The sequence below is a fragment of the Moschus berezovskii genome, chromosome 17 (genome assembly GCF_049115385.1).
Source record: "Moschus berezovskii isolate FMDL1 chromosome 17, NW_MosBer_1.0, whole genome shotgun sequence".
NCBI lineage: Eukaryota > Metazoa > Chordata > Mammalia > Artiodactyla > Moschidae > Moschus > Moschus berezovskii.
Window position 1 is genome coordinate 8,618,792 of NC_142476.1, and position 25,742 is coordinate 8,644,533.

General features: G+C 39.1%; 1 protein-coding gene across 2 annotated transcripts in view; it reads right to left on the reverse strand.

Annotated features, from left to right (window-relative positions):
• Window positions 1-25,742, reverse strand: part of CFH (complement factor H) — a 146,662-nt gene that overhangs the window by 99,305 nt on the left and 21,615 nt on the right. For both annotated transcript variants that reach the window (XM_055419936.2, XM_055419935.2), the window contains exons 2-9: window positions 23,555-23,740; window positions 23,108-23,213; window positions 19,565-19,641; window positions 12,361-12,552; window positions 7,416-7,586; window positions 4,512-4,685; window positions 625-813; window positions 25-201 (exon numbers count right to left, since the gene is read on the reverse strand). In XM_055419936.2, coding sequence (XP_055275911.1) covers window positions 25-201; window positions 625-813; window positions 4,512-4,685; window positions 7,416-7,586; window positions 12,361-12,552; window positions 19,565-19,641; window positions 23,108-23,213; window positions 23,555-23,740 — 1,272 coding nt within the window. The remainder of the gene's footprint in view (window positions 1-24; window positions 202-624; window positions 814-4,511; window positions 4,686-7,415; window positions 7,587-12,360; window positions 12,553-19,564; window positions 19,642-23,107; window positions 23,214-23,554; window positions 23,741-25,742) is intronic.

Here is a 25,742-nt window from a genome sequence, read left to right on the forward strand (position 1 = left end):
GGGATCTCAGCCCAGTTTACTCACTGACACGGATGCATCTGGGAAGAGGAGACCAGCCATTCTCTGTGCAGGTCAGTGTATTCTGATTATTTTGAAGACTGTAGCCTTCATAGCAGCGAACTCTTACAGTTTCACCCTGTAAATATTTTTCTTCACGACGTGGGGTATGTCCATTTTCCAAATAATTGAAGATACATTGTCCTTAGGATCATAAAAATAATATGAAAGAAATACAACATAAATTTGGTAAAATAGTACATTAAAGATTAACCTTATAGAATTTACATAAGAATGCATTAGTATTCAAATATAACATGTAACAAAAATGGAAGCTACTACCACGTTGGTGAGAAATGAAATATATAACGTTCCATATTTTTTGTCTTTAGTTTTATGATTAAAATATGTATAAATGATGCAGATATTCTTGTAAAGCCTCTGTATCTCTCACAGGATTTACATGAAGTGTCTCTAGTAAAGGGAAGGTCTATTGGAATTTTTCTCATAGAGCTCATCCCTTTGCCTTAGTGTTGTTACACAAACCTTAATTGTGCTCACTTATATACTTTTGTCTCTTCACTCTTTCAAAGATTTAGGCATATAAACTTAAAGAGTTTTACTTACTGAGGCATGGTTCTTCTGGAGACCATCCTTCTGCTGTGCAAGTCAGGTGATCCCAGGAACGTCGTGAAGGAGGCACAAAATTCTGATCACAGTAATAGACAAACTGTTGATTCACACGTGCTGGAAAGTATCCTCTGTATGAATAATATAGCCATCCATGTTTTATTACTGGATAATTACAAGGTTTCCCTTGGAATAAAAAAAGTAGAAATAATGTTTTACCTCAGTATACAATCAAATTTAAATTAATGTTTCATCTACGAATTATATTCTTGTTCAGTTAATTATACTCACTGCATCATGGTTTCTAGGAAAAGAAAAGTTATAGAAACTTCAGATGATTGAAGTATGTAAGGAAGTCCTTGCTAATGAAGATCAAATTATGTCTTGTGGGTCATATTATGTAAAATTTGTGTGTGGATTTGCTTGGTAGGAAACTATACAGACTATTAAATGAATTCTCCTTAAGTACAGAAGTCCCAACCTTGGTTGACTAAATTAGCATCTTAATCAAGAGATGAAAGTACAGATTTTATCTTGTGGCTCATCTGCTTTCTTTTTCTTTCTTTTCCATTCTCATCAGAAACCAGAATCCTGACATGTATTCTCAGACCAAGTCAATGTAGGAAGAAAACAGATTTTTTACAATTATCATTCATCAGTTTACTTTTCTGTTTATTGGAAATATGTGATATATATAGAGAACCACAACAATTTTTCAATGATCAAATCACACAGAGTAACATTCTTATTTATCCATCAAACTGGACATTAATATATCTTTTCCCTTGCTTGTCTAATCAGAGAAATGAATAATGAATAATTCTTAATATCCAAATGGTTAAGATGAAGGGAAACCCTTGTCATTATGGTCTAATTTTAATTGGAGAATGATGTATTTTTCAATATTTCTTACAAAGACTTTAAATGAGGTATAACGTAATTACATTTTATTGTTATTAGCATATATTGAGTAATTTTCATGTATATGCTTGCTATGTGAATTATAAAATTTGAATCTTTGCATATCTTAATCCATTTCTTTAACAAAGGCTTGTCAGTTATACCCTCTCATGGCCTAGTCTGCATCTCTCATTACTGACAAATTTCCCCCACTTTTTTTAAGCTTCTCTACATTTTTAAGTTTGAAATGCTTACACAGTTTGATTCCTCTTAAGTAACAGTCTATGTTTCTTCTCACTACTTTTTGGAGATTAGAATATTTTCTCTTTATCCTTGAATTTTACAAATTTCATCATGAATGTTAAGATATGTGTATCTTTCAATAATTCTATGTTGGGCAAGTTTGAGTCTTTGTATTTGCAAGAACCAAGTGAAAAGAACTCAATTAACTTTGTCATTACATTGTAGAGGAGAGATTTGAGTTCTGATGATCTGATTTCAGACTTACTACAGTTATCATTTTGATGCATCATAGAATATGAACACAGTAAAATAATCCACTGAGACTCACTTCCAAAAGGTACACAAAGAGGGCATAATTAAAAGTAAGCATCATTACTGTCACTGGACTGAGGCATTTTCCTCGTCTTCTCTTTCATTTGGTCACATAAGAACCTGTCTTTATCTCTCTAACCAGATCATTTATTGAAGCACATATAAGAGTCCACTATAGTTGGAATGGCATTGACTTTGTCAGGACACAGACCAGCCTCATTCTCCTCTTAGACTCCTACCAACAAAAGTTCATGTCTCAGTAGCTTTGGCTGTGCCATCATAATGATGACTCAGAGTGATCTTAAAATTGAGGAAAATATTCACTAAGTCTTAACAGTGTTTCTATTCTTTCTGTACTTCCGCAACTTACTCCAAAGATCCAGGCCCAGGATCTTATAATTTTTAAATTTAAGTTCTAAGTTTTTTGATATTAGGTCCAACCTCACACATGGGAGTCGTTCTGAGTGATGAATCTGTCCTAATATAGGTTCACTTTCAGCATCTCTGTATCATTCCAGATGCATCTCCTTTGCACCATTAAATTAGCTGATGATACAAAGAGGAAAGGAACAGGCCTGAGAACAGAGTCCTGCATCTGATAATCAGCTCATTTAATGAAATTATGAATACTGATAAACTATTTAAATAGTTTCTTCATGTTGTCCTCAAGAACTTCACAAGGTCCCTTGTGGGATAACCGTGTTGTGATATAACTAGAATTGGGTTGATCTACCAGTTTCAAAGGGCTTCCCTATGGCTCAGTGGTGAAGAATCCACCTGCAATGCAGGAGACACAGGAGATGTAGGTTTCATCTGTGGGTCAGAAAGATTCCCCTGGAGAAGGAAGTGGCAACCCACTCCAGTATTCTTGCCTGGAGAATTCCACAGGCAGAGGATTCTGGTAGGCTATAGTCCAAAGGATCACAAAGAGTTGTACACGAATGAGGGACAGCACACAGCACCATTTTCATAAATCCATCTTAAACAGGATTAAATATTTTTTTAAAAATTCTTATGCAGATTAAAATCTGTTTCATACTGCTAATACCTTCATTTTAAAGGAACTTATGCTTTGAAAATTCATTTTAAATGTATGCTTGGAATTACCATTAAGGTCATAGAACTGTTTTATATCATTACAGTTTTCCTTAACCGGCTTACGTATGCTGAAATTTTACAGTGTACTGTTAAAAAGAGGAGGATTGTTTTAGAGGCAGCAAAGAAGTTGAGGAGTAAAGGAGGCATCCGCAGAAAATACTCTGTTCAGTTGACCTGACGTTTTTCTATATGTGATGGTTTTAGGAAAGTCCAAAATGCCTTCCACACTCCTCTCTTCAAACATTAGAACCCAAGTCCTCACCACTGAGTGTGCAGGACTTAGTGACCATTTCTAAAGAATACACATGATTGATGTGATAGTGTGTGACCAAGTCATACCTGGTGTGGAGGCTTGCCTCCTCCCTCTCTGGGGTCACTGCCCCTGAGGAAAGCTAGCTGTCTCTCAAGTGACCTGCAGAGATGCCCAGCTGGTCAGCTACTGAGGGCCTCCCTGCAAAGCCAGGAGAGTGAGCCAACTTGGAAGCAAAGCCTCCAGCCCAGCTGAGCCTCCAGGTGACAGTGACCCAGGTCAATTCCCTGACTGCTACCCATGCATAGTGATTCAGAACCAGACAGTGAAGCCCCTTCCTCATTCCTGACCCACAGGAGCTCTAAGAATATGGAGGGGTGCTGTCCTAAGCCAATACGTTTTCTGGGAAATTTGGACTATGCATCAAATACAATGGCTTTCCAGTGGGCACAAGTGGTAAGGAAGCCACCTGCCAATGAAGAAGACATAGTACATGCAAGTTTCAATCCCTGGGCTGAGAAGAACACCAGGAAGAGGGCACTCCAGCATTCTTGCCTGGAAAATCCCATGAACAACGAAGCCTGGTGGGCTAAGGGTCAGACATGACTGAGCAACTTATCATTCATGCACGCAGGCATCTAATACAATAGGTGTTATGTGATGTTATTTTTACTTAATGGCTTAGATCCAGTATTATAATTATTTTGCATGCTAAGTTGCTTCAGTCGTGTCTAGTTCTTTGTGACCACCTGTGGACTATATCCTGCCAAGCTTCTCTGTCCATGGGATTCTCCAGCCAAGAATAGTGGAATAGGTTATTAGAGATTTATATATTCAAAAACACAGCCATATTTTGAGTGGCAAAAATGTAGAGTTTTTAGTTTACAAAAATGATTTTATTCCTTATTAGAACTGCCTACTTCAAGAAGCAAATAATGCCTCTAAAAGCTCCGAATTAGCATACACAGTAGGGCAGATACTTGGATTTGCACAATACTTTGGCATTGTGCCCCATTGTTGTGTGTTAAAGGGAAAGAAATTTCACAATTAAGAAGAAGGTCAAGATATGAATGAAACATACAGGTACATCTTGGAGCAGGTGTCCAGCCATCTCTGGTACATGTTGCAACAGTTCCATGGATCTCAGGAATAAAACCCTTTTTACACTCATAAGTGATTGTATCTTGACCTCTGTATTTGCTTAATTCAGGTCTGTACACACCATTTGGAATATGAGGAGGATCACATATTATTTCTGAAAAAAACAAAGGTATGTTGACAATATAGAAATCACATCCCTTAAAATAATCAATTATATAAAAATATAGAAGTGGATGTTATTAATTTGTTCTTCAGTTCAGTTCAGTTCAGTCGCTCAGTCGTGTCCGACTCTCCGTGACCCCATGAATCACAGCACGCCAGGCCTCCCTATCCATCACTAACTCCTGGAGTTCACTCAAACTCATGTCCACAGAGTCGGTGATGCCATCCAGCCATCTCATTCTCTGTCGTCCCCTTCTCCTCCCGCCCCCAACCTTTCCCAGCATCAGAGTCTTTTCCAGTGAGTCAACTCATCGCATGAGATGGCCAAAGTATTGCAGTTTCAGCTTTAGCATCAGTCCCTCCAATGAACACCCAGGATCGATCTCCCTTAGAATGGACTGGTTGGATCTCTCAAGAGTTGTTCTTAGTACAGCACAAAAGTCAGTAAAATGAGCACAGCCTCATGTCCTACTGCTGTATCACTTACATTTTCCTTCACTGTGTTTCTTGTCTGATGTATCTGTACCCTTGCTACTCTTGAACCCTCTTTCTCCACAGTCAACACACACTTCATGATATTCCACTTCTGGCAAAGAATTCATGATGTATCACTTCAGCTATTCTTTCCACTTTCTGCAAGTTTCTCGGCTTCTGTATTTCTCACAAGTACTGTTGGCAAATATTCCCCTCCCTCCAGGCATTTGGTGCAATAGCACACCCAGTTCTTTTGAAGTAGACTTAAATAGAGGGGTTGCATAGGGCAATGAAATTAATGTGGAAGTAATGTTTTCCTTTAGGGAGGGAGTTGAAAAAGTCATTGAGTTTTCATGTTCTCTTTCCCACAGCTGCAGTGATTAAAGAAGAACATGGAAGGTCCCATCTCCATTCCCTGATTCTGACAATTAAAATAATGAGGAGGGTCCCTCCTGACCTGTGTTTTCTGGGAAATGTGTTAATTAAGACTATATATCTAATACAATGGGCTTCCCAGTTGGCACAAGTGGTAAGGAATCCACCTGCCAATGCAGGAGACATAGGAGATGCAAGTTCCAATGAAGGTTGGAAGTGAGCATGCATAGAAAATAAACTTTAGTTTTTTAAGCCACTAAGATTTTGGAATATATTATTCTTATTGTAGTAAAATAACCTAATCCAGTTTTCAAAACTTCTCTTTAATATAAAGATTCAGGTGAAAGGTGTCTGTTGTAAATACTGAGCTCCACCATTGTAGGGCAGAAGTAGCCATAGACAATACATATAAGAAATGGGCATGTCTCTGTTCCAGTAAGTCTTAGTTTACAAAAAAGGGACAGGCTGGATTTGACCTGGGGCTATGGTGTGAACCAGACATGGGACAACAAACTGGTTCAAATTTGAGAAAGGAGTACGTCAAGGCTGTATATTGTCACCTTGCTTCTTTAACTTCTATAAAGAATACATCATGTGAATTGCTGGACTGGATGAATCACAAGCTGGCATCAAAACTGCCAGGAGAATATCAACAACCTCAGATATGCAGACGATAGCACCCTAATAGCAGAAAGTGAAGAGGAACTAAAGAGCCTCTTGATGAAAGTGAAAGAGGAGAGTGAAAACTCTGGCTTAAAATTCAACATTCAAAAAACTAAGATCATGGCAATCGGTCTCATCATTTCATGGCAAATAGGGGGGAAAAACTGGAAGCAGTGGCAAATTTTATTTTCTTGAGCTCCAAATCACTGCAGATGGTGACTGCAACCATGAAATTAAAAGACTCTTACTTCTTTGAAGAAAAGTTATGACAAACCTAGACAGCATATTAAAAACCAGAGACATTACTTTGCCAACAGAGGTCTGTCTAGTCAAAGCTATGGTTTTTTCGGTAGTCATGTATGGATAAGAGAGTTGGACCATAAAGAAGGCTGAGCACCAAAGAACTGATGCTTTCAAACTGTGGTGCTGGAGAAGACTTTTCAGAGTCCCTTGGGTAGCAAGGAGATCAAACCAGCCAATCCTAAAGGAAATCAACCCTGAATATTCACTGCAAGGACTGAAGCTGAAGCTCCAATGATTTGGCCATCTGACACAAAGAGCTGACTCACTGGAAAAGACCCTGATGCTGGGAAAGATTGAAGGCAGGAGGTGAAGGGGACAACAGAGGATGAGATGGTTGAATGGTGTCACTAACTCAATAGACGTGAGTCGGAGCAAACTCTGAGAGATAGTGAAGGACAGGGAAACCTGGCATGCTGCCGTTTATGGGGTTGCAAAGAGTCAGACACAACTTCATGACTGAACCACAACAGTGTGCTACCCAACAATAGTGTGCTACCCCTGACATAGTTCTACTCAGTCATTTTTATCAGCTTTGCTAGTACACAACAAGGATCAATTTGAAATAATCTTTTTTTTTTTTTTAAGTCATGCTTTCCAGGTGGCTCAGTGGTAAAGAATCCAATGGAGGAGATGGAGGTTCAGTCCCTGGGTCAGGACAATCCCCTGGAGAAGGGAGTGCCAACCCACATCAGTATTGTTGCCTGGGAAATCCCAAGGACAGAGGAGCCTGGTGGGCTACAGTCCATGGGATCTCAAAGGAGTCAGACATGATTTAGGAACTAAACAACAACAAATAAACATTAATACTCCATTGTCAGAAAAAATAAACTGCTTAATGGTAAGGAGTATATGAGTTAAAGCAACTGGTAAAATATATAGCAAAAGATATAGAAGAAATATAAATTACCTTTACAAGCAGGAGCTGGAGTCCATCCAAATTTAGTGCATACTGTATCTCCTCTCTCACTGTATTCAAAACCGGGTGCACATCTATATTGAACTCGTTCATTTGCCTTATAAGTTGCCTTCGGAAGTACAGTTTGTCCATTTAAAATGACTGGTGGTCTGCAGAAAATTTCTAAACAAAAGGGATTAAATTCCAAAATGTCCATTATATGTTAAAGTACTGTGTCCCAGACATAAATTATATAAAGATACAACTTTTGTTTCCATTCCATTAAGTAAATTAAGCTACCAAACAAAGTCCTGTTTTGACTTGAATGCTTGATGAATAATTTATCAGTTGTTCTTAACATTCATTTTGGAAGAAATTTAAATTCTGTTTTAAATCTTGTTGCTGATTTATTTAGTTGGGGGATAAATTAGTCTTCTTGAAATAAATAATGGCCAGTAACTTCATCAGCTATATACATAAAACTGAATACCGAAGTAGCTTCATTGTGATTTATGTGAAACAGGCCTATTCATATATATCCTGGTTTTCTATATATTTTGCTTTATTTTAGATTAATGTTATATAAAGATGATACTTGCTGTAACTTAAGCATTTTATATATTATAGTATTTTGAATGAATCTGAACATCAATTTCTAGAGCTGTGGGAAATTACACATCTGTGTCTCTGTTTCAGCTTTGTAAATGAGACCATCTCTACTGATTTTTTCAGATTCTACATATATGTGTTAATACACAATACTTGATTTTCTTTCTGACTTACTTCACTCCATATGACAGTGCATAGGCCTCTTCTACATAAATCATTTTTTAAAAGCTTTTTATAAAATTTTTCAAACATAATCAAAAGTGGAAACAATATGTGATCTAAATTCCAAACCATTTAAACTTGCTTTTAAAAAAATAATAATTAGCAATACATAATGAACTTTTCTCATATCATTCAATATTCTTATACCACATAACGTTTCCAGTTGCACTGCTGAGGCACTTAATAAGTGTTCTAGCACTTGCATATAATGGGAAAGTACAAATCAATATAATCAAGAAGAATATATGTGTTTTTTGAGGGAAAACATTCTCATGAAAATAATTTACATAGAAATAACTATGGAACTCTTTTTTTTTAATATGAAGGAATTGTATCACAGATATTACATTCAATTTACATGAACTCATGTAGTTCTGCTGTGTGATTAAAATACCATATTTTAAAATAATAGGTCATATGTGATATATAATTTCAGCGAATGACCTGTAAAAATTATATATATTTTTTGTTACTGATAATAGAGTAATTATTAACAAAATACTTTATCAAAGAAAGTAATTTAACTTGTTGTATTACATCTCCAAAAACCAACTAACCAGTTCTTGTGATTGCCTTCCCTTCAAGTTTCTGTCAAAAAAAACCAAAAAAACAAAAGCTGGCCATCATCTTTCACACTGTCTTCTCTCAAACATTTTCCCCTGGGATTCCAGCAACAGTGACTAATTTCCCAGATTCTATTCTCCCTTCATCTCAATATTTTCTTTCCTGTTTGCAACTTAATGATATTTTTCCTATTTCTTCACTATTCCATTTAAAATGCTGCATTGATTCCCAAACCAGTCTGCATAAAAGCCTAATCCTTCAGCATGGTGTGTGCTGCCCCTCAGAACCTCGGACTGCCCATTTTCACTCCATCACTGACTTCTTCTCTGCCTGCATCCTACGTTAAGGCCCCTGAGAACAATGGGAACAAGGGGTTTCACATTCAAAGAGGCTTCAAGGCCACTGCCCCTTCCTCTCCATCTGACTGGTTTGCTTTTCCCTGCCTCAATTCATCTAAAGATTCTCATTCTTCCTTTAAGACATGTTTTGCATCAGTATTTCTGAAAGATTTCACTAACCACAGAAACTTATGCAAAAAATAAACCCCACCCACGATCCTCTAGAGCTTCCCTGTAGGCTCAGTTGGTAAAGAACCTGCCTGCAATGCAGGAGACCCAAGTTGGATCCTGGGTCAGAAAGATTCCCTGAGAAGAGAACATCAACCCACTCCATTATTCTTGCCTGGAAATCCCATGGACAGAGGAGCCTACGGGCTACAGTCCATGGGGTTGCAAGAGTCAGACACAACTCAGCAACTAAATCACAACTCCCACAACATGATCTCTAGAGCATATGTAACTGCTACACTGCTTATAAATATGTTCGTCTTTATTAACTCGAAATAATTTTGTAAAAAGGACTTTCTAAGAAGAGGAACACTTCTCTTTGCGTCTCACTGTAGGACAGACTAGAAGAAGAAAATGTAAATAATTTGGGGATATTAGATAACGTCAAAAAATATGTTAGAAATTTTTCCCAAACAAATATTGGTAAAAAAAAAAAAAAGTTATGGTAATTTTAAATAAATTAGACATAATACATTACGACAAAAGCCAAAATCATCATGAGGTTCTCAAGGGAATATTTCACACAAAGATAGGCACAATAAAGAAGAAAAACAGGAAGGACCTAACAGAAGCAGAAGAGATTAAGAAGAGGTGGCAAGAATACACAGAAGAATTGTACAAAAAAGATCTCAATGACCTAGATAATTACAATTGTGTGGTCATTCACCTATAGTCAGACATCCTGGAGTATGAAGTCAAGCGGGCCTTAGGAAGCCTTGCTACAAACAAAACTAATGGAGGTGATGGAATTCCAGCTGAACTATTTCAAATCCTAAAAGATAATGCTGTTGAAGTGCTGCACTCAATATGCCAGCAACTTTGGAAAACTCAGCAGTGGCACAGGACCAGAAAAGTTCAGCTTTCATTCTAATCCCAAAGAAGGGCAATGCCAAAGAATGTTCAAGCTATCACACAATTGTACTCATTCACATGTTAGCAAGGTAATACTGAAAACCCTTCAAGCTAAGTTTCAATAATATGTGAACCAAGAACTTCCAGATGTACAGCTGGATTTAGAAAAAGCAGAGAAACCAGAGATCACATCACCAACATCTGTTGGATCATAGAAAAATAAAGGGAATTCCAGAAAAAAACATCTATTTCTGCTTCATTGACTATTCTAAAGCCTTTTTTTTAACCATTCAATTTATTTTTTAATTTTTTATTTTTTTATTAATTTATTTATTTTAATTGGAGGCTAATTACTTTACATTATTGTATTGGTTTTGCCATACATTGACATGAATCTTCCCCAGGTGTACATGTGTTCCTGTGTGGATCACAACAAACTGTGGAAAATTTTTCAAGAGTTTGGAATGCCTGACCATTTACCTGCCTCCTGGGAAACCAGTATGCAGGAAAAGAAGCAACAGTTAGAACTGGACATGGAACAACTGACTGGTTCAAAATTGAGAAAGGAGTATGTCAAGGCTGTATACTGTCACCCTGCTAATTTAACTTACATGCAGAGTACATCATGCAAAATGTTGGGCTGGATGAAACACAAGCTGGAATCAAGATAGCTGGGAGAAATATCAACAACCTCAGATACATAGATGATATCACTATAATGGCAGAAAGTGAAGAGGAACTAAAGAGCCTCTTGATGAAAGTGAGAGGAGAGTGAAAAAGTTGGCTTAAAACTCAGAATTCAAGCAATGAAGATCATGGCATCCAGTCCTATCACTTCATAGCAAATAGATGGGGAAAAGGTGGAAACTGTCAGATTTCATTTTCTTGGGCTCCAAAATCACTGCATAGGGTGACTTCAGCCATGAAATTAAAAGGGTTTTGCTCCTTGGAAGAAAAGCTATGACAAACCTATGCAGTATATTAAAAAGCAGAATCATCACTTTGCCAAAAAAGGTCTGTATAGCCAAAGTTATGATGTTTTCCACTAGTCATGTACAGATGTGAGAGTACATAAAGAAGGCTGAGTGCCAAAGAACTGATGCTTTCAAACTGTGGTGTTAGAAGACTCTTGAGAGTCCCTTGGACTGCAAGGAAATCAAACCAGTCAATCCTAAAGGGAATCAGTCCTGAGTATTCATTGGAAGGACTGATGCCAATGCTAACGCTCCAATACTTTGGCCACCTGATGCAAAGACCTGACTCATTGGGAAAAACCTCTGATGCCGGGGAAAATTTAGGGCAGGAGGAAAAGTGGGCAACAGAGGATGAGATGATTGGATGGCATCACTGACTCAATGGTCATGTGTTTGAGCAAACTCTGGGAGATAGTGAAGGACAGGGAAGCCTGGTACATTGCAATTCATGGGGTTGCAAAGAGTTGGACACTACTGAGCAACTGAACAACAACAAAATCATCATATTGGTCATGAGGCCAAGGTCAGCAGTATTACGACTGAAGAAATGCTGGCTTACAGGTTACTATAGAACTTTTTTTAAAAGACAAAAATTTATTTACTGGATTCAATTCAGATCAGCAATATTTATACTAAACTTCCAGTGCAAGTATAAAACAGGGCCACTTTTAGAAGTGTTATTCAAAGACAGAATGCCATCACAATACATCAGTAGAGATAAACATTGAATGTTTAGTTTTTCAAATATAAAATGACCTTTTGGAGTTTTAATATTAAAACTTGTAGCAGAAATGCTTAAGATTTTACTTTAGTCATGAGTCAATTACACTTTAATTATGGTTATGAGAATGGACTTTGGTGGCATATAACCTAGGTTTGAATCTTCCCCCTACCATATACACCATGATCATTTTGGACATGTAATTTAATTTCTTTGGGCCATGATTTCCTCAATTATGAAACAGAGATGAACACAGTACATAAATCACATGGTCATCTGGAAGGTTAAATAGATGACACTTGTAAACAGTTTAGATCACCTATTGTAAAATAGTAAGTGCTGAATAAATCCTAGCAATTGTAACAGTGTTTTGAAAGGCATATTTTCACGAAAAAAACTAAACTCCTGCAATTAATCAAACCAACAATAAGTGAGTAAGTTTATCTTACCTACACATTTAGGTGTTTCTGCACTCCAAACACCACCTGCTGAGCAATGTATTTGTTTGGGTCCATCCAGCATGTAGCCTGAATTACACTCAAACTGTACCACTTGTCCATAGGTATATTCTTGGTCTGGTTCCAGGGCACCACTGAAAATTTTCCCATTCTCTGGTTCTGTCACTGGGAAACACTTAACAACTGAAAAAATAAACATAACTTCCTCTAATGAAATTGGAAAACTTTAAAACTTTATCATGAAAAAATGAGTATATATAAATTTGATACACACACATACATATATATATAAAACCAACAGCAAGATTACTTTTTTAAAGATGTGTTTATTTGATATAACAGTTAGCCAGAAATAAATTCTACTAAGTAAAAACAAAGAAAATCAATAATAGTAGTAAGCTTATCTCTGATTCTTTCCTGTGGGAGTAAGCAAAAAACATTACTACCTTGAATTTTGTAATGAAAGTGTATATATTTTCACTTTCATTTTTAATGAAAGTGTATATATTTTCCATGAACAGTATGGAAAGGCAAAAAGATAGGACACTGAAAGACGAACTCCCCAGGTCAGCAGGTACCCAATATGCTACTGAAGATCAGTAGAGAAATAACTCCAGAAAGAATGAAGGGATGGAGTCAAAGCACAAGCAACACCCAGCTGTGGATGTGACTGGTGATAGAAGCAAGGTCCGATCCTATAAAGAGCAATATTGCATAGGAAGCTGGAATGTTAGGTCCATGTCCCAAGGCAAATTGGAAGTGGTCAAACAGGAGATGGCAAGAGTGAAAGTCAACATGCTAGGAATCAGCAAACTAAAATGGACTGGAATGGGTGAATTTAACTCAGATGAATATTATATTTACTACTGTGGGCAGGAATCCCTTAGAAAAAATGGAGCAGTCATCATAGTCAACAAAAGGGTCCAAAATGCAGTACTAAGATGCAACCTCAAAAATGACAGAATGATCTCTGTTCATTTCCAAGGCAAACCATTCAATATCACAGTAATCCAAGTCTATGTCCCGACCAGTAATGGTGAAGAAGTTGAAGCTGAACGGTTCTATGAAGACCTACAAGACCTTCTAAAACTAACACCCAAAAAAGATGGCCTTTTCATTATAGGGGACTGGAAAGAAAAAGTAGGAAGTCAAGAAACACCTGGAGTAACAGGCAAATTTGGCCTTGGAGTGCACAATGAAGCAGGGAAAAGGCTAACAGAGTTTTGCCAAGAGAACGCACTGGTCATAGCAAACACCCTCTTCCAACAACACAAGAGAAGGCTCTAAACATGGACATCACCACATGGCCAACACTGAAATCAGATGATTATATATTTTGCAGCCAAAAATAAATAAGCTCTATACAGTCAGCAAAAACAAGAACGGGATTGACCATGGCACAGATCATGAACTTATTGCCAAATGGTAGGGAAAACCATGAGACCATTTGGGTATGACTTAAATCAAATGCCTTATGATTAAACAGTGGAAGTGAGAAGAAGATTTAAGGATTTAGATCTGATAGACATAGTACCTGACGAACTATGGAAGGAGGTTAATGACATTGTACAGGAGACAGGGATCAAGACCATTTCCAAGAAACAGAAATGCAAAAAAGCAAAATGGCTGTCTGAGGTGGCCTTACAAATAGCGTTAAAAAGAAGAGAAGCCAAAAGCAAAGGAGAAAAGGAAAGATATTCCCATCTAAACGTAGAGTTCCAAAGAATATCAAGGAGAGATAAGAAAGTCTTCAGTCTTCAAGACAGTATGGTACTGGCATAAAGACAGAAATATAGATCAATGGAACAAAATAGAAAGCCCAGAGATAAATCCATGCACCTATGGACACCTTATCTTTGACAAAGGAGGCAAGAATATTCAATGGAGAAAAGACAATCTCTTTTAACAAGTGGTGCTGGGAAAAGTGGTCAACCACTTGTAAAAGAATAAAACTAGAACACTCCCTAACACCATACACAAAAATAAACTCAAAATGGATTAAAGATCTAAATGTAAGACCAGAAACTATAAAACTCCTAGAGGAGAACATAGGCAAAACACTCTCCAACATAAATCACAGCAGGATCCTCCATGACCCACCTCCCAGAATATTGGAAATAAAAGCAAAAATAAACAAATGAGACCTAATTAAAATTAAAAGCTTCTGCACAGCAAAGGAAACTATAAGCAAGGTGAAAAGACAGCCTTCAGAATGGGAGACAATAATAGCAAATGAAGCAACTGATAAAGGATTAATCTCCAAAATATACAAGCAACACCTGCAGCTCAATTCCAGAAAAATAAATGACCCAATCAAAAAATGGGCTAAAGAACTAAGCAGACATTTCTCCAAAGAAGACATACAGATGGCTAACAAGCACATGAAAAGATGCTCAACATCACTCATAATTAGAGAAATGCAAATTAAAACCACAATGCGGTACCATTTCACACCAGTCAGAATGGCTGCTATCCAAAAGTCTACAAGCAATAAATGCTGGAGAGGGTGTGGAGAAAAGGGAACCCTCTTACACTGTTGGTGGGAATGCAAACTAGTACAGCCACTATGGAGAACAGTGTGGAGATTCCTTAAAAAACTGGAAATAGAACTGCCATATGACCCAGCAATCCCACTCCTGGGCATACACACTGAGGAAACCAGAATTGAAAGAGACACATGTACTCCAATTTTCATTGCAGCACTGTTTATAATAGCCAGGACATGGAAGCAACCTAGATGTCAATCTGCAGACAAATGGATAAGAAAGCTGTGGTACATTTACACAATGGAGTACTACTCGGCGATTAAAAAGAATACATTTGAATTAGTTCTAATGAGGTAGACGAAACTGGAGCCTATTATACAAAGTGAAGTAAGCCAGAAACAAAAACACCAAAACAGTATATTAACACATATATATGGAATATAGCAAGAGGATAATGATAACCCTGAATACGAGACAACAGCAGAGACTTGGATGTGTGGAGCAGTCTTTTGGACTCTGTGGGAGAGGGCAGGGGTGGGATAATTTGGGAGAATGGATTGAAACATAAAAAAAAAAAAGAAAGAAAGAAAGCCTTCTTCACTGATCAGTGCAAAGAAATAGAGGAAAATAATAGAATGGGAAAGACTGCTGCTACTGCTGCTCAGTCGCTTCAGTCGTGTCTGACTCTGTGCGACCCCACAGACAGCAGCCCACCAGGCTCCCCCGTCCCTGGGATTCTCCAGGCAAGAACACTGGAGTAGGTTGCCATTTCCTTCTAAAGAAAGTTAGAGATACCAAGGGAACGTTTCATGCAAAGATGGGCGCAATAAAGGACAGAAATGGTAGGGACCTAACAGAAGCAGAAGATATTAAGAAGAGGTGGCAAGAAGACACAGAAGAACTGTATAAAAAAGATCTTCACGACCAAGATAATCACGAGGAGTGATCACTCACCTAGAGCCAGACATCCTGGAATGGGAAGTCAAGTGTGCCTTAGGAAGCATCACTATGAAAAAAGCTAGTGGAGGTGATGGAATTCTAGTTGAGCTATTTTAAATCCTAAAAGATGATGCTGTGAAAGTGCTACACTGAATAGCCAGCAAATTTGGAAAACTCAGCAGTGGCCACAGGAATGGAAAAGGTCAGTTTCATTCCAATCCCAAAGAAAGGAAACACCAAAGAATGCTCAAACTACTGCACAATTGCACTCATCTCACACACTAGCAAAGTAATGCCCAAAATTCTCCAAGTCAGGCTTCAGCAATAGGTGAATAGTGAACTTCCAGATGTTCAGGCTGGATTTAGAAAAGGCAGAAGAATCAGAGATCAAACAGCTAACATCCGCTGGATCATTGAAAAAGGAAGAGAGTTCCATAAAAACATCTATTTCTGCTTTATTGACTATGCCATAGACTTTGTGTGGATCACAGCAAACTGTGGAAAATTCTTCAAGAGATGAGAATACCAGACCACCTGACCTGCCTATTGAGAAACCTGTATGCAGGTCAGGAAGCAACAGTTAGAACTGGACATGGAACCATAGACTGGTTCCAAATAGGAAAAGGTGTACGTCAAGGTTGTATATTGTCACCCTGCTTATTTAACTTATATGCAGAGTACATCATGAGAAACGCTGGTCTGTAAGAAGCACAAACTGGAATCAAGATTGCTGGGAGAAACATCAATAACCTCAGATATGCAGATGACACCACCCTTATGGCAGAAAGTGAAGAAGGACTAAAGAGCCTGTGGATGAAAGTGAAAGAGGAGAGTGAAAAAGTTGGCTTACAGCTCAACATTCAGAAAACTAAGATCATGGCATCCAGTCCCATCACTTCATGGCAAATAGATGGGGAAACAGTGGAAACAGTGGCTGACTTTATTTGGGGGGGCTCCAAAGTCACTGTAGATGGTGACTGCGGCCATGAAATTAAAAGACACTTACTCCTTGGAAGGAAAGTTATGACCAGTCCAGACAGTATATTGAAAAGCAGAGACATTACTTTGCCAACAAAGGTCCGTCTAGTCAAGGCTATGGTTTTTCCAGTGGTCATGTATGGATGTGAGAGTTGCACTGTGAAGAAAGCTGAGCAACGAAGAATTGATGCTTTTGAACTGTGGTGTTGGAGAAGACTCTTGGAAGGTCCTTGGACTGCAAGGAGGTCCAACCAGTCCATCCTAACACCCTGGGTGTTCATTGGAAGGACTGATGTTGAAGGTGAAACTCCAATACTTTGGCCACCTGGTGTGAAGAGCTGACTCATTGGAAAAGACCCTGATTCTGGGAAAGATTGAGGGCAGAAGGAGAAGGGGACGGCAGAGGATGAGATGGTTGGATGGCATCACTGACTCAATGGAGATGAGTTAGAGTAAACTCTAGGAGTTAGTGATGGACAGGGAGGCCTGTTGTGCTCTAGTCATTGGGTCGCAAAGAGTCAGACACGACTGAGCAACTGAACTGAACTGATATCTTTGGTAGTACCAAAAAAAGTGTTTCTTACATAATTGAGAAATATAAAAGTTCAGCTCGGTTCAGTCATTCAGTCGTGTCCGACTCTTTGCGACCCTATGAATCGCAGCACGCCAGGCCTCCTTGTCCATCACCAACTCCCGGAGTTCACTCAAACTCATGTCCATCAAGTCGGTGATGCCATCCAGCCATCTCATTCTCTGTCGTCCCCTTCTCCTCCTGCCCCCAATCCCTTCCAGCATCAGAGTCTTTTCCAATGAGTCAACTCTTTGCATGAGGTGGCCAAAGTATTGGAGTTTCAGCTTCAGCATCAGTCCTTCCAATGAACACCCAGGACTGATCTCCTCTAGAATGGACTGGTTGGATCTCCTAGCAGTCCAAGAGATTCTCAAGTCTTCTCCAACACCACAGTTCAAAAGCAACAATTCTTCGGCGCTCAGCTTTCTTCACTGTCCAACTCTCACATCCATACATGACCACGGGAAAAACCATAGCCTTGACTAGACGGATCTTGGTTGGCAAAGTAATGTCTCTGCTTTTTAATATGCTATCTAGGTTGCTCATAACTTTCCTTCCAAGGAGTAAGCATCTTTAATTTCATGGCTGCAATCAGCATCTTTAGTGATTTCAGAGCCCAAAAAAATGAAGTCTGACACTGTTTCCACAGTTTCCCCATCTATTTCCCATGAAGTGATGGGACCAGATGCCATGATCTTTGTTTTCTGAATGCTGAGCTGTAAGCCATCTTTTTCACTCTCCTCTTTCACTTTCATCAAGAGGCTTTTGAGTTCCTCTTCACTTTCTGCCATAAGGGTGGTGTCATCTGCATATCTGAGGTTATTGATATTTTTCCCGGCAATCTTGATTCCAGCTTGTGCTTCTTCCAGCTCAGCGTTTCTCATGATGTACTCTGCATATAAGTTAAATAAGCAGGGTGACAATATACAGTTGGGGATACTTAAATACAAAATTTCCATTTAAGTCCCACAATAACAAAACTGCATTCTTAAAAAGTGTAAAAGCAAACTTTCTGATTATGTGTACTTCTTTAAATAAATAGTCTTTAATTTTTCTTCTTTTTCTGTATCAAAATAACTAGAACACTTTTTAAATTTTCCTTATTATTTTCCAGTATCACTTAGGTTTAAGATAGTCAACTTTATTTTACAATAGAATCTCCCAGGATGCTTGTTAAATGGAAATTCTGTGGCTAGATCCCTGCCCTATCATCCAAGGAACACTGATTCAGTCGATCTTTACGATCCAAAAATTTCAGTTTTTAAGAAGCACGCCAAATCATTCCAATATGGATGTTCCCTAGAACATTTATCCACTTCCTCTCGTTTCTTTTGATGAAAGATCTCCCACCCTTCTTTCAGAAAACAGGAATTTTGAGTGATCACTTTTCTTCTTTCCTTATTCCTCTGCCTCTGTCTTTTTCTCTCTCTTTCCTTCCTTCCTCTCTCTGCCTTGCATTTCCCTCTCCTTTTTCCTCTTTACTTACTCATCACCATTGAACTAGGAAAAGTTATTTTCATGATGACTACAGATTATTCTTTTTATTTTATATTGGAGTATAGTCAATTAACGATGTTGTGATAGTTTCAGGTGGACAGCAAAGGGACTCTTATTTTCATGATGGCTACAGATTGTAATCAGTGGTTTAAAATCTGAAAACAGGATGTGCAATTTTTCCATTCTCTCTGCTTGCTTTATGGATCAGTAAGAAAGGGCAGAGCTCTTCCTTAGTTTCTGGCTCTTTTCAGTAAACTAAAACCATAGGAAAACTCCCCTTGTCAGGTAGGAGGAAGGAGATGTCTAAACCATGTTCTCCAGTTAACCTGTTATCAGAGATCCTTGCATTGGGGTGGTTTTTTGGCTGAGTGCTCTTTCATTAATAAAGCTGAAACTCCCATCTTCATTTTAATGTGATATGTGTGTTATTCCCAGTGGTTAGAATCCAAAATGAAAAACAAATCTTAGATTTTTTTTTTGTAGTCTGTAATACTTGCACTATTAAATTAGATGAACCTGTATTTATATTTGGTTATTGAAACACTTAACAACATAGCAATAAAAGATTAGATCCAACTCTGTACTATAGTAGAATCCACAAAAATAATTTGAGTAAGAAATAGTTAATTACAGACTTAAAGAATATTTAATGTAAGACATTTCCCAAAAAAATTCATATTTAAATATATGCTTTAATATACTTGTAAATAAGTTTTACATCTACCTTCACATGTGGGAATATCATTGGTCCATCCATTTGTGTCACATTCACGGAAATTCATCTCACCCAGCATCTGATACCTGAAAATCAAAAATAACAGAATTGTGAGCTGTGTGTTCATGTGTAGTTTTAAGTTTGATACCATTTCAAATATCCAGAAACTCTATTTCAAGGAAAACTATTAATAAGAGCACATGCTTCCCTCCGTCCTCAGGAAAGGCCCTTAATTAAGCCCTCAGGTGCATGGACTTGAATTATCAAAATCCTTGGTTCCTGACACAAACTCATCAGTTAATGAGGTACACTTAACAATGTAATAAGCTCCATGAACTATCAACAAAATCAAAGATAAAAACATGAGATCATGATAAAAGCAGTAAACAACAGTTCACTGTATGTTACCCCAGTCCACTCTTTTTCCATATTTCTATCCATAGTCCTTTCCCAGCATCAGAGTCTTTTCCAGTGAGTCAACTCTTCTCATGAGGTGGCCAAAGTATTGCAGTTTCAGCTTTGGCATCAGTCCTTCCAATGAACACCCAGGATTGATCTCCTTTAGAATGGACTGATTAGATCTCCTTGCAGTACAAGGGAGTCTCAAGAGTCTTCTCCAACACCACAGAGAGTGAGATGGCTGGATGACATCATCAACTCTGTGGACATGAGTTTGAGTGAACTCCAGGAGTTGGTGATGGACAGGGAGGCCTGGCGTGCTGTGATTCATGGGGTCGCAGAGAGTCGGACACGACTGAGCAACTGAACTGAACTGATCCATAGTCCTACTCTCCACGATTGTGATATTTTCTGGGCACTTTGTGCTTTTTTTTTTAACATGATCAAGGACCGTGCTAGCAAGAATGTTTCAGTGTAGCTTATTGTCAGCACTTGTCTCCATCTCCCATCTCCATCCTGGCAATGCTTTCCAGAGTGTGGTCACCAAGTCAAGCCCGCTTACAGAAGTCATTCAGTATCAAATTGTACTAACTCATCAAGCCTGAACTTCAAACCAAAGATGCTGTACTTGCACAGGGAACTATGCTCAATGTCATGTGGCAGCCTGAATGGGAGGGGAGTTTGGGGAGAATGGATTCGTATGTATCCACGTATGTATATGGCTGAGTTCCTTTGCTGTGATCTTGAAACTATCACAACGTTGTTAGTGGCTATCTTTCAATACAAAATAATGCTGCTGCTGCCAAGTCATGTCAGTCGTGCCCGAATCTGTGCGACCCCATAGATGGTAGCCCACCAGGCTCCTCTGTCCCTGGGAATCTCCAGGCAAGAATACTGGAATGGGTTACCATTTCCTTTTCCAATGCACGCATGCATGCATGGTAAGTCGCTTCACTCGTGTCTGACTCTGCAACCCCATGGGCGGCAGCCCATCAGGCTGCCCTGTCCACGGGATTCTCCAGGCAAGAATACTGTAGTGGGTTGCCGTTTCCTTCTCCATACAAAATAGAAAGCTTTTAAAAAAAAAAATCCTTCTCAAATTTATTACATTTGACAATTGGAAGCAAAAAAAAAATTTTTTTAATCAAAAAATAAATAAGCAAAGGCATTTTGATAACCACAAGTAAGAGAATTTTGAAAAAAAAAAAAAAAAGCCTCTAATAAGCTTCTAAAGAATTGTACCTGGACAAACATTTCCTTTGACCCTGAATGAGAGCTGTCCTGCTAGTTACACAAGTAAAAGAAAGTCTCTCCTTCATAAAACACTTGGTCTTCTTGGATTGGGGTTGATTTGTTCCTAATTCGCTAAGGGAAGAAATCGTTTCAGTAGAGTAAATGGTAGTCACGGGAACTTGAACTCAAACTTTTACTCTGTGCACCTGTCACATGAAGGAACAAGACAACTGACTGTCAAAGGTTCTTCTCTGGCTCTGTGATTCATGGGGTCGCGGAGAGTCGGACACGACTGAGCGCCTGAACTGAGTAGCAGAGGAACATTTCCTGCAGACTATTTTCCCCCAGGGACCCAGTCATTCGCGCAAACCTCTCTCCGGAGTACTGTGAAATTCCACACAGATCCTCCGAGTGTCACCAGAAAACCCTGGAAATTCAAATTTCTGGGGAATAAAATTAGAACCTGGGGAATAAATCTGCCCTTCTTTCCCCTCCGCACTAAGTTTCCTTCAGCAGGCTCGCAGGGTCCCGCGCGCCGAAGCCTCAGAGCCAGACGGCGTTCCCACTTCAAAATGGCCGTGCGGGCGCCTGAGCCGGGGCCCTGTGCTGACGCCGCGCCGCCTGCCGCGCTGCGGGGCCCTGTGCTGACGCTGCGCCGCCCGCCGCGCTCCGGGGCCTGAGCCCCCGCCGCCCGCCAGCTCCGGGGCCTGAGCCTGCGCCTCCCGCCGGCTCCGGCTGAGGAGACCCCGAAACGCAGCCCTGCTTGCTTTGCCTGCAGTGCTGATTTCTCCCACCAAGCCCGTGATGCGCTTGATACGTTTCTGCTTTTGTAAGTGAGGAAATTTTTTTTAATACATATAGTTATTAAGTGGTAGAGTTTTGGAATACGAGCTTACTTCAAAGCCTAAGTTCTAAAATATTCTATTGCCTCAAATCAAGAAATGAATGGAAAGTGAATAATGATTCCACGTGTAATTTCTTCACCCTGTGGATATTTATGTAGTATAAAAGTACAATGATCCAGTTTTCCTATGTATAAAACTTTCTTCGAAACAAGGTGCTGGGAATCACAAGAAAGAAAGAACGCTGCGGAGGTAACAACACAGGGTTAAGATCAGCTGAGCTGTGGGAATCCAGCAGGTGCTTAGAAGGCACAAAGTCACCTCTTCTGAGCATAGCAGCATTTTTGGTCTGCGTGATAAGCGTAATTTACAGATTGTGGAAACTAAGAATGTCTGCAAGATACGTGTAATTTACAGATTGTGGAAACTTAAAGAATGATAGTTATTATTTCAGTGTTCAGTTAGTCTGATTTCTCATAAACTGTATAAAACTTTATCAAAATAGATCCACTTTGTCTAATTTTGTTACCATTCCCACTGCCCCTGAGATCAGTTCAGTTCAGTTCAGTCGCTCAGTCGTGTCCGACTCTCCACGACCCCATGAATCACAGCACGCCAGGCCTCCCTGTCCATCACCAACTCCCGGAGTTCACTCAAACTCATGTCCACAGAGTCGGTGATGCCATCCAGCCATCTCACTCTCTGTCGTCCCCTTCTCCTCCCACCCCCAACCTTTCCTAGCATCCGGAATTCTTATTCTGCACATAATAGGATGCGAAGAGGACTCATTGCAGAGAATTTTTATTTAAATGTGTACACTTTCCCACTCTCCTGTAACTATACTCTACCAGAGTAATTATAACTCACTTTAATTTTTCAATGTTGAGGAGATGATCATATTATCCAAATATAATCATTTTCATTATAGTTTACATTTTCAGATTACTTGTATGTTACTTATAAAAATGCTCATAGAAAAATATAATAACCTTAAACACATAAATAAGATCAGTTACTATTTACTCTTTCCAGTATGAAAGATTTGAATTATAAACTGCTCTTTCTATTGATGACATACCCCTCATCACACGTATAAACAACCTTTGCACCATATTCAAATTGAGTTCCTTCTGCAAGATGGAAGGAACCAAATGGAGTGTCTCCAGGGTGTGCACACGGTTTTTCTAAAATGAAAAAGAAAAAGAATATTGTTAGCATGTAGCACAGGGAGGAACAATTTACATAGGAGTTCAAGAACAGGGATATTTGATATTGTTTTAGAGGACAGAATTGAAAATATAGAAAAGTGAAAAATGCCAAAGTTATCTGTATGCTTTTTTTTTAATTTTGGAAGATGACAACCCCTTTTTAAGAATGATGAGGATATATCGCTTTGTATTTAAATGACACTAGTGATAGAATTCAGCCAGTATTGCCACAATAGTATTTATTACATACTTATTTATTAATTAAATATTTATTTTCATAACTTTTCACAGGTTTCACAAAAGTAGGAATTACTTACTCCGACATATCCTCGATGGATGGAGAGACACCCATTTTCCACCCCTGCACACCATTACGATACTCCCTAGAGTTCTGTATCCAGGGCGGCATTTATATGTAGCCTGAGTGCCCTCTCGATATGTTTGTTCAGTCCAAGAACCTGACAGGATTTCTGTTTCTTTTCTGGGAGGCGATTCTTTACAGTCTACAAAAAACAAAAACAAATAGGTGTTTAAATACAATGAAAAATGCAGTATTTTTAGGTTATTTTTGCTTTAAAAAAGCCTATACAGTTTCATCCAATGTAAGTCTTAATATATATTTTTTACCTTACAAAAATTAAGTCTACTTAGATTTGTAAGAATAACTTTCAAGATAAATGGTTAACGCTTTACTATATTATTTTTAAGTGCTATACTGAATTCTATAATTCTGCTCTTTCCTAAGGGCTTCCCTGGTAGCTTAGCTGGTAAAGAATCCACCTGCAATTCAGGAGGCTGCTGCTGCTGCTGTTGCTGCTGCTGCTGCTGCTGCTGCTGCTACTGCTGCTATGTCGCTTCAGTCGTGTCTGACTCTATGCGACCCCATAGACGGAAGCCCACCAGGCTTCCCCGTCCCTGGGATTCTCCAGGCAAGAACACTGGAGTGGGTTGCCATTTCCTTCTCCAATTCAGGAGGACCCGGGTTCAAACCCTGGGTTGGAAAGATCCCCTTGGAGAAAGAATAGGCTACCCACTCCAGTATTCTTGGGCTTCGCTGGTGACTCAGACAGTAAGGAATTCGCTGCAGTGTGGGAGACCTGGGTTCAGTTCTTGGGTTGGGAAAATCCCCTGGAGGAGGGCAAGGCAATCCACTCCATATTCTTATCTGAAGAGTCCCCATGGACAGAGGAGCCTGATGGGCTACAGTCCATGGGGTCACAGACTCAGACACGACTGAGCAGATAAGCACAGCACAGCACAGTCTTTCTTAAATTCAGGAAATATTAGGCACTAGGTTGAGGGAAACAGTGGAAACAGTGTCAGACTTTATTTTTCTGGGCTCCAAAATCACTGCAGATGGTGATTGCAGCCATGAAATTAAAAGACACTTACTCCTTGGAAGGAAAGTTATGAACAACCTAGATAGCATATTAAAAAGCAGAGACATTACTTTGCCAACCAAGGTCTGTCTAGTCAAGGCTATGGTTTTTCCAGTGGTCATGTATGGATGTGAGAGTTGGACTGTGAAGAAAGCTGATCGCCGAAGAATTGATGCTTTTGAACTGTGGTGTTGGAGAAGACTCTTGAGAGTCCCTTGGACTGCAAGGACACCCAACCAGTCCATTCTAAAGGAGATCAGTCCTGGGTGTTCATTGGAAGGACTGATGCTAAAGCTGAAACTCCAATACTTTGGCCACCTCATGCAAAGAGTTGACTCACTGGAAAGACTCTGATGCTGGGAGGGATTGGGGGCAAGAGGAGAAGGGGACGATAGAGGATAAGATGGCTTGATGGCATCACCAATTCGATGGACATGAGGTTGAGTGAACTCCGGGAGTTGGTGATAAACAGGGAGGCCTGGCGCACTGTGATTCATGGGGTCGCAGAGACTCGGACACGACTGAGCGACTGAACTGAACTGAACTGATTCTGAGGTTTGAAGAAACAACAGTGGATACGGAGGCAAAGTGTTGTCACTCTGGTAAGGAAGTTATTGAGTATGTATTCAGAAAGATGACATATCCAGGTGTCTGAAATCTTCATCAAGCTCTTGTACAGTCTGCTCTACCACCTATTCTATATAATCCCTTGAACCTCAGTAACCTTGGCGCTGGAGTGGTCAAGTGTATGTGTAAATGTGATTGACAATCTCAAATTGAAACCTACTCTGGCACTCTAGCAATTAGAAACCACTGAAGATAAAAAGGAATAAAATCGAATCCCTACTTTTCTCAGAAAACTGTCATTAGGAAACTCATGAATTCAGGGAATAAAGTAAATTGCAAAAAGTATACACATATTAGAATGTTTTTAATTAAAATTCTATTTATGAAGATTTAATCTACACAAGATTCAAAGGAAAATCATCTGCAAAATTATTTTCCACACAAAAGTACTTCTTACAATAACAAAAGCACTGACACAACCAAAAGAAAAATACAGGAGGATGATAGAACATTTTCTTAAGAATGGCTGACAACATAACCATTACTAAAGTCAGACATG